The sequence below is a fragment of the Anabrus simplex genome, chromosome 1 (assembly GCF_040414725.1).
Source record: "Anabrus simplex isolate iqAnaSimp1 chromosome 1, ASM4041472v1, whole genome shotgun sequence".
Classification (NCBI taxonomy): domain Eukaryota; kingdom Metazoa; phylum Arthropoda; class Insecta; order Orthoptera; family Tettigoniidae; genus Anabrus; species Anabrus simplex.
The window spans coordinates 504039623-504050068 of record NC_090265.1 but is presented as its reverse complement, the minus strand read 5'-3'; the positions used below and the strand labels follow the sequence as shown (position 1 = coordinate 504050068).

Below are 10446 nucleotides of genomic sequence, written 5' to 3'. Positions count from 1 at the left end.
GATAGCAGCCAGCAAGACAGTTTTTCGGGAAATGTTATTTCTAACCGTCCATTCATAGAGGCGAAAGTTCGGTCCGTTATTTTCAGTACCTTTAGTAAAGCACTGAATAATTTCCTAATATATATGTTCATGTTTCTTTAAGACAGAGTTCTGTTCCTGAAAGTACAAAAATATATAGGTGGCTTATTTTTTCGTACTGTGTCATGAACACTATATTTTTTTAATCAAAAGCAAGAGGCGTTTTTTTCTATGAAGAAAATGGGATGGAAATGTAACGAATGCAATATAATTGATAGTAGACAGAAGAAACTACTGATGTTTAAGGGACATTGGTACATTCGCGGGTGACTGCTGAAAATTGGGAGCTTCTTCAACAGAAGGTTTAAGTTTCGGATAGATCACGAGAGATCGAAGGTCGAGTGTTCTCCGTATTACATGATTAGCGAATGTTGGAAGAAGATGTGTTAAGAATGTATATTATGTTGCTCATCACTTAGCAATTCCCGACATCACGTCTGAGTTAATCTTGCGCAGGAAGAAAGCGGCAAGAGTGGGAGGAGAGAAAGGAGACTGCCATCTCTGTCCCTCTGCTGTGTTGCGTGACTCTCCCTCTCTCTCCTGTGTGGGTACTGGGTATTGTTGTCAGCTTCGAGAGGAGGGGCAGCTCCCAGAGGACACGGGGCTTGTATAAATAGGCGAAGAGGTCCTCAGAAGTCATCAGTCAAGCAAGCTCAGTGTTCAGCAGCTTCCAGCCAACCAACAACAACAACAACAACAAGAAATCATCATGAGGACGGTGCGTAGTGACACTTGCTACATGTACTGTGAGAGGATGGGAAGGGATTACTGGGAGGTCAAACCGCATCTGTATCACACAAGGAACCGGTCTCGAACTCCGGTAGTGGCACGGGCTGTGTCTGATCAACAATTATTGTTGGAAATGTGGTCGCCTTTGTAGGAATGGGATTAAGCCTCAATGGTGGCTATGATTTTGATAACATTGTCTTGTTTAAGATCGAAATGACAAGTAGCTTTGGGGTGCGCGATGTTACAGGGACAAGACTCCGAGATTTATAAATTATTTTAAAACTTTTATTAATCTTTAAAATATATAACAGGAAATTCCTTCAATCCCAGGAGATGGTAGGGATTTTTCAAAGGCAATCTGGTAGCTAGGGCTAGAAAAACAGGAGGTTTTGTGAAGAATACACGTTTTTCAATATATAATCTTCATATAAGGAACCACTACAAGTTAAGTTTGGGTACTTGAGGATTAATCGCCTAATGATTTGACAGAGAATATCATAAAGTACATAGCCAACACATCATTGTAACTTCTGCTGAAATCAGTGTTATGAAAAAGACAATTTACACTTAATCTTAGTAAATGCATGTTATAAGCTCTAAACGTAATATAACGGAGCCTTCTTAATCTTAAAGTTCGACTAAATCTTCGACATCAGATCAGACATCTAAGGAACTAAGAGAAGATACCAGCATATTGTTGGATGTGTATCTGTCAGGGAGGAACATGCTGCACAGACTGACTGGGGAGAACTTCGATATAACAAGGATAAAGTGAGAAGGAGGATGTGGGGTAAAAAGGAAAGAATACTGAAATTTAATAGTAAAATGTAGCCTCAGTAAAATACCGTCGGAATAGGAAAAGAAAAATAGCTGTTATCAATGGGAGGGTCAACAGGAGATGCATGACACAATACATTGGAAATAATGCAGAGATCTGTCAGGGCCTCGTGATCACCAAGTGTGATAAGAATCGGAAGATATCCCGGGAGAAATTTCTAAAAGTATTTTCACTTATCTTCATACAGGACTAGATATAAGATTAATACGAACGGGGCGTGCCAGGATCATCGGGTGCAAGCCGACGTAAGCTCTAAGTATGGAATAATTTTTTCCAGATAATGTCTTCTATTATAAGAACTATTTTCAAAACCTGGTAAGCTGGAAACAAACGTTTCACTAAGTCCAAAATTTCCATGAAAAACTGGCATGTGTCATTCCTAGGAAAAGGTGGAGAGGATAAAATAAATGCAGACTAAATTTTAAATAAGCATGAACGTAACTTAAAGAAAGCTACACAGGGACTTTCTAAGGGAAGCCTTTTCAAAGGATGAAAATTTGAATCATATGTTTAAAAATCCTTGTATTTTCCAAGGTAAATTAAGAGATACAAGTGATTTTGGAGCAAATTGATTTAATCGAATAATACAGAGCATACTATATTATGAATCAGAACTTTCATTGCTCTGTATCTAACTTTGTACTTGCCTACAACTGAAGAAAAATAGTTTTGAGGGAAATCGTGGCACAGAGGATGCTGGGTAGGCAAAGGAAATGGGAGATGAACACTCTGTGAAACCAGGACTGTAAGTTCAATATTCCATTCAAGGCTCAATCTGAGCGAAATTTCTGCGCTCTTGATCTAGAAATCACCAATCGTCTACTATGCTGATCCGTAACGCATCAATCTATCAGTCTGAATACTTCACATTATAGCACACAGTAGACTAGACGATGTCCTACATAGAAGAACATATTCTCTTAGTTGTCATACATTCCTAGACTTTCCGAGTAACGTAGCATGTTACACGTTTGCGCAGTCGGTTAACACTCAAGAGTGCTGTGTGTGGGTGAGTACATTTACTGGGTAGATAAAGATTCCGGGAGCTTGTTAGTCGAAGTGGTAATGTTTACCCGAAAGAACATTGGTTCAATTCCCCATAAGGAAGTAGAAAAATTCAGACACGAAATTTCCACTCCTGGAGAGGCATATGCCGCTGGGGATCATTCACTCTGCACGAGAAATGAGTACCAGATTAATTCTTGGCCGATCGGGAAAAGGGTTAACCACTCTACTGCTATTAGGACCTGCCAAAAAGTCCATATTGGCCTGCATGAATATTGTCTTTCTTTACTTTGGGGAACTTTATTTGGTAGGTGGTAGAAGACTTTACGGTGCCGTATCCTGTTCACTGAGGCGAGCTCTAACGTTTTTAGTAAATTGTCAATGACTGTCGATGTACTAAAACTGGAAGTCATCACAAGAATCTAAGCTCAACTGGCACCAACTTACGATTCTTCTGCAGAAAGCAGAAAGTTTTGTTTCGAACCTAAACCATAAGAAACTGCCTTTTTCATTTAAAAACTCTCACGATCACTAACCGAGGTTTGAACCACCGCAATCAAGACGACGCAAATACTCTTTCTTGCATCTATAAGTTAAAGAAATTCCAGATTATAAGGAAAAGGAAAATTCAAAACGGATGCTGGAATACGCTATGACCTAGTCTATAGAATCGCCACTCAGTCCTCTGGTGTTATGCTCATATTTGAAGGTAGAACCACAGAGGGCGCTAAGAAAACGCCAATTTGTAATGAATAATCCCATTACAAAATTGACGCCTTTCGCGATTGTCATCTTCCGAGATTATAGCTCAATGGTAGAGCAACCGACGCGAAATCTGGAGGTTGTGTGTTTTGTTCCGTGCATCTCTTCGAAACGTACTATATGTACTGTATATGTACTGAGCACGACCTAATAGATTGAAAGTGTATTTCAATTCCGAGATTGTATTGCCAAATGTAGGCGGCAGTAACCTTTCAGAGAAAGCAGACGACCACACGAATTGCTCAACTCGCCTTTGCACGAAATTCAGAGTTAATAGCTACCCAATTTAGTTCATTATCGAGTTACAAGTTCCTCCCGTTTCATTGAAGAAGATAAATTGTATACTGATTTACAAACGTTCTGATATGAGCGACAGTGGACTAGGTCAAAATTGCTAAGGAAATCATGCTTAAAGTCACTGTAATATCTGCAAGTGATCTGGCTGGGCAGCAGTCATCTCGGCAGGCCAAAACTCTTAATGAGCTGTGTATGCCACAGATCTGAGGTTAGGGTGCCTTTAACGAGTGCTGAACCCTACCATAGCTTAGGATCCCTCTCTTCAACTTATATTTTTGAGATAACTTATGATTCTGAATCGTAAGGAGCTAACCAACCTTCGGACTTATTCTGAAAGCACACGAGAGACAACGTTTAGGTAAAATTAATTATGGAACCAGAAATTAATTTTGGGGAAGGTGCTTTCCCAATACGATCAAAATTTAGAGTAGTCTAATTTTTATAGGACTCTTCCATTTCTGGTGGGTAAGCATTCCACTACGGCATGTGAGAAATTCTGGTTTCTATCCACTACTTTACTATGAATTTAACGCTAATTTGAAAGTCTCTCATGTGATTTTCGATCTAGTAAGAGCTCGCAACCATCTATGGCGTCCACCATATTCACTATAACAGATCCAATGATTTCCCAGGTAGGAAGTCTTGAGCCAGTAGGTCAACGACCAGCGAGGCTCCGGAATCAGAGGCTTTATCTCCCTTGTCTAGTGATAGAGTCACAGTCGTTTCCTCAGGAGTTGATGTCTTTGATTACCTCGTGAGTCGGAGACCAACTCGAAGGAATGAGGCAGAGTGAACTGGGACAACCACTATTTGAGAACTACGTGAAGACACTGGCCCTTATAAAATAAGGTGGTATAAATGGTGATCAAACCTGTCGCCAATGTACTTCTGCTTCTCGAACGGGCTACTATCTGTCGATAAACATCACCTTGGTAGTGATGACTGTTAATATAAGTATTTTTTGTTTGTTAATATATTAAAAGCCTCCCGGGCTGAGTGGCTCAGACGGTTGAGGTATTGGCCTTCTGACCCCAACTTGGCAGATTCAATCCTGGCTCAGTCCGGTGGTATTTGAAGGTGCTCAAATACGTCAGCCTCGTGTCGGTAGATTTACTGACTCGTAAAAGAACTCCTGCGGGACAAAATTCCGGCACCTTGGCGTCTACGAAAACCGTAAAAGTAGTTAGTGGGACGTAAAGAAAATAGCATTATTATTATTAAATTATAAAAGCCTGTTTCAAAATGTTCAGGCTATGGAGGGCTGTAAGGGGAACAGAATACGTATCTTTCTGAATTACGGGCATCTTTCAGCAAAGATGTTAGGGATCTGTCTGAATTTAATTTCATCACAATCAATGTATCCTTTTGAGTATTTCATATTCTCATGCCAAGACGACTGCTGTCCACTAGTACGGCATGCAGGCATTGCAGTGTCATGTGTTCAGCCTAACGATGACTCGAATTTATATTACTTATCGTGTTCGTTTCCAAATCACATGGATGCTCAGATGACCCCTTGAGGCTGTGTGATCCCCGTTTCAATCCTCAGATCAGGATTCAAAGACTTCAAATTATCGAAGATCGAACTTGGGGCTTTCAGGTGGAAAGCAGAGAGACCCGCTTTACAAAATAGAGCGGGCTCGCCATATAGAAAACGTAATTAGAAATCAATTTCAGCTTATTACCTAGCTGTTCACTGTATAGAATGTCGTGTCTACCCTGTTACCCTGATCGTTAAATTCTTCCAATATCAATAATAACTGTGAAGGACTCGTTTGTCCCCACTAGTCTTCTGAGAAAATCATTGAGAGTGATACAAGTCTCGACCGTGGTCGGTTCCAAGGACAGACACGTGATTACGGTTAAACGTTATGGGGACATGACGAAGCCAAACGCAGTGGATGTCAGCGTGCCAGCTGGTTAAGTGCCAGTGTACCCCGTAGGACCAGACTAGCTGACGCTCGCGGAGAAAATTGGCCCGGTACGGGAGTGACTTACCTACATGCCGTCAGCAATAGAGGAATTGGGCTCAATATCACTACTTACTAAATATTATCTTCGAGCCAAAAACGTGATGGATAAGAGTTGAGTCTCATAACCATAATCACCGCCACAGCCCATTCAATCTCCTCCATTTTCCTCCAAATACTTGAACAGATCAACAATGGCCCCACAGATCGCCTCGACCATCTGTGTAACGAGAGTCCTCGCCTCTGGTACCGTGCATATCTCGGTTACAACTCTGCGTCCAATTCTGAGAATAATCTCCAGCCTAGCTCCATGATGGAACTGAATGCATGATGAGGATAATCTGTGAACTTAAGTTACCTTGATGGTGAATAACCCCCCACATATGGGATTCAGTCCTGGCCGGAGTAAATCGGCACTCCATATCAAGAACGTTGCATTATAATGGCCTCTGAAAGCTTAATTTCACAGCTTTCGTCATTAGAAAACAGTGGAATCGCCACGTCAAATTCGGACGCACATCAGGTCTACCGTACATCTGATAGCTGAGACCAGATATCTACCATATTATTTCTTAGCTGAACGTAGGGAACCAGATTATAGATTTCGAATAATTAATTAGATAAATATTAAAATTAGAAGGGATCTCTCACGTTGATTGGTAGCTAAATATATGACGAAGTCCTGGTCGTAAATCATTCAAGTAAGGAAAATCTATGGAATTATAGAATATATTTTGAATCATTATCAAATATATTAGCTTTGAATGACTAATAGATACAGGTAAATATCACGTATTATCCCACACAAAAAAATGTGAATAATCATCAAGTTAAATGGTGAGGGTATAACTCGAATATCTGCGCCAGACATTAACATTCTTTTAATTCTTCTCCTTCTAGCGCATGGTCTGACGGAAGAAGTAGGTTTAGAATATGTACAATGCATGCAAAATAATTTCCTACTTGAACAAAATACGAGAGGGTAAAACAGATAATAGAATAAATTTATTGCTAAGTTCAACCGAACGTTCTTCAGTGCAGTTGTTAATCATTCTAGTTCAACAAAGCAAAAATCTGTAATTACTACTGAAAAATTTAAATTGTGAATAAGGAGCCATTCATCAACAAACGAGTGGTGAAATTGTAAACTGTCTTGTGTTTGCAGATCGCAGCTTTTGTTCTTCTGTCCGTCGCCGCCTTGGTGTCAGCCAAGCCTCAAGTTGGAGGACAGGCAGGACCCACTCAGCCACCAATCCCCATTATCAAGTACGAAAATGAGGGCGTCAACTTCGATGGATCCTACAAGTGGAGGTAACTAAGTTGAAAACATCTATTTCCACTTCGTCCCTAGTATTACTGCAGAATATTACTTAGTGAAATTCTTCCTTGCCTTTAGGATTTTAGTTCGCGACGACTAAACAAGTAAAATGTTAGCTTCCAAACTTTCCGTCAAATATTTACCAAGTTTTTGGTGGTCGTTGTGTTAACTGGAAGGATTTTCTCTACTTTCAGTGGATGACTGTCGTAGCTGTGTGATCCTAGAGTAACTCTTATGAAAAGTAACTTTTCGACCTTCCTCAGAAGTAAATCATGACAGCTGTAACGGGCAATTTACTTCGTATCACATGCCATACGCCCAAACATATATTTCTTTTAGTAACCCCAGCTGTCAAACCATAAGTCAGATTCCCAATATTCTCTTTGGAACGTTTCTGTGACACTCTTACAATCATATGGCATTTTGGAAGAGCATAAAAGGAACAGGCGCGGGTATCTCTGAATGATGTTAAGCAATACAAATAAAACGAGCACATAATGGTAAATATAGTGCTCTGATCTCAACGAGAAAGCAGTATTGCCTGTATTCGAGTCGTGCCGCGGTGCCTTGGTCCCCTGCCAGAGTACAGAGGAAGGGCAAAGCATGGCACGAGGTCTGTCGCGGTGTCATGGTCTATCGTTCGCGTCCGTGGACTCGCGTCAAGGTTTTCAATACTTTATCTCATAGGGGATTTTACTGTAGGGCATTATACTTCCTACGAGTGTTAAACCGAGCAACAATGATTCTCAGCTTTCTTGCATATATTACTCAATATTATGTTAATAAAGTGGTGTTCGTGGTCCTTAATATATCATTCATACTGTAAATTTTATACTTGAGGAAAGATTTTGAAAGCGATTAACTGCCATTTAATCTGAGACTAATTACTGTTGAAGCCATCTCTCAGCGATTTGGACCACGTACATTTTCAGATCCAGTGGAGTAAGACTTAGCAGCCATATGAATATTTGGGAGTTTACTTTCTTTGCAAATTGTTGATGTTTCAAAATGAAAGTTCGTTTCAGTATAATAATGGAAGGCGTGTTACTCAGGTATTTCAATACAATTAACCGTAGGTGCATTAAAAATCCAGGAGGAGTTCGAGGATATAATTTAAAAAATCACTTGAATATAATTCGTTTGAATTCAATATTTTACAATAAAAATCATAAAATAATTAATTCTCTATTAACATTTTTTTCATCGCATGGTGGCCCCACTGTCATGACTAACTCAGTGGCTTCACAACTCGCTTTCCACCCCATGAGCGAAGATCAAACCATAACTTCTGCAGAATTATCACTTGAACAACTTAGCCCAACATCTGTCAGTTCGGATAAGCAGAAGTTCCTGTAGCATTTTTCACCTGAAAGACTTTTTTTTGCTAGTTGCGTTACGTCGCATCGACACAGATAGGTCTTACGGCGACGATGGAACAGGAAAGGCCTAGGAGTGGGAAGAAAGCGGTCGTGGCCTTAATTAAGCAATAACCCCAGCCTTTGCCTTGTGTGAAAATGGGAAACCACGGAAAACCACCTTCAGGGCTGCCGACAGTGGGGTTCGAACACACTATCTCCCGGATGCGAGCTCACAGCTGCGCGCTCCTAACCGCACAGCCAACTCGCCCGGTGAAAGACTTATTGTGGTTCAATATAAGACTGAGTCTGGATAACGGCAACCTATACGGGAAGGTTTAGTGTTACACAGTGAAATCAAAAAGAATGTAAGCAGCACTTCATAGTGTGGGGGAAGGTATAATATGTCACGCTCAGCGTAGCTGGGACTCGAGCTCCCATTGTCTCTGCGTGCAGCTGTAGGAGGACTCCTCCGAATGGACCATGCTAGTGGGTAATTCTCAACTAATTTAAAATACATGATGCTACCATGCGTCACTGGTCACGACTCTGAACCGTGAGGTCGTTTAACACCCATCGGGCTGCTACCTCTCTCTATTTATGGATGATGCATAACCATAGTGTTCACGAGAGAAAGGAGGACATCGGGACACTTCCTGCAAGACGAGTAACGAGTTACGCCACATGTTACATGGTATTCTGTGTGTAGCTAATTGCGGAATTTACGGAGGTCCACATCTGCCTGACCTTCACGCAACAGCAGAGCGTTGCAGTCGCGGCACATCTTCAGTGGCAATCAAGGTCCACCTCGCAATTTAAATTCCTCTTTGCTATGTACACATTGCTTAATTTGATTCGCTTCCTGCTCTGAAGAACAAACGTGCGTAAGATATTGTTAGAGAATTGTATTCAAGGCAGATTCTCTTTGCAACTGCTGACACGCACTTTTATGACGAGTGAATTGTCAGCTACTTCTCACGAGTGGCATAATAGTCCAGTAGCGTCACTGGCGACTTGTCAAGGCGGTCATGGTTCGAATTCCGGTCAATACCTGTCGGGTTTTGGAAATAAAGGATCATGCGCTTGTGTTTGGGATTTCATGTAAAACTGTAAGTCCCATGGTTATGATCGCTATATCAACAGTCACATTAAACTACTTGTTCACTTGCTGTTTGTTTACTTCTCACGGCGGCGATTTGGATTAATATTCAACTTTAATATCATAGTGGAAGAATTTCAACTCGACTCAAAATTATTGGGTGAATTAATAGACATCCTCTAATAAAACTTCTATTATTGTGAATGCTGTCCTTAATTTCGTTAAATGTACCCCATAAAAAGTCATATTAAATTACGTGCTGTATTCTTTCAGCTACGAGACCGGCAATGAGATCGCAGCTGAGGAATCCGGCTTTGTGAAGAATCTAGGAGTTCCCGAACAGGAGACCCAGGTTGCTCAGGGTTCATACTCCTACACCGCTCCTGATGGAACTCGCATCACTGTCACCTACACCGCTGATGAGAATGGTTTCGTACCCCAGGGCGCTCATCTGCCCACTCCCCCTCCCATCCCAGAGGCCATCCAGAGAGCCCTGGACTTCATCGCCAGCCAGCCCCCTCAACCTGAAGACGGAGCCGCTAGCGCACCCCAGCCCGTCTACAAGCCCAACAACCGACAGTACTAAGGACCTTCCATCGCATACCTCTTGTATTCTCACTATTCGCTCAATAAACTAATATTTTTACAGTATAATGCTCTTCATGTTTATATATACATAAAGACATGCCCATAACGTATCCTTAAAATAATCATCATAAACAAAAGGAAAATTTTTTTACTTTGAGTACAAGATATATCCAGTATTACAAAGGGTGTAACAATATGGAACAATATTTCAGGGTTAGATTCCTCATATGTAGGTAATAAAAATAGATCAGATCACCGTAGGTCCTTACATGATTAATTTCTGAGTAACTCGACAGCCAGAGAGCCTTGAACTCTATCTAGAATTAAATTCTAACGTACGGTATGCTTATCTGTCTTCAACTGAACTAGATTTTTGGAACATTTTATTTACGGTAAGGAAAAGCCAA

At 40.9% G+C, this 10446-nt stretch overlaps 1 protein-coding gene across 1 annotated transcript; it reads left to right on the top strand.

The window, feature by feature from the left end:
* The first annotated feature begins 641 nt into the window (after positions 1-641).
* LOC136868145 (endocuticle structural glycoprotein ABD-4) lies at positions 642-10105 on the top strand. Its single transcript, XM_067144756.2, has 3 exons — positions 642-796; positions 6845-6990; positions 9725-10105. Exons 1-3 carry the CDS (start codon positions 788-790, stop codon positions 10035-10037), a joined length of 468 nt encoding a protein of 155 aa, XP_067000857.2. The 5' UTR covers positions 642-787; the 3' UTR covers positions 10038-10105.
* Positions 10106-10446: the final 341 nt, after the last annotated feature.

Excerpts from the sequence above, each read along its gene's own strand:
- LOC136868145 (XM_067144756.2), top strand. Across the intron at positions 6,991-9,724 it reads GATGGATCCTACAAGTGGAG|CTACGAGACCGGCAATGAGA; the intron begins GTAACTAAGTTG and ends GTATTCTTTCAG.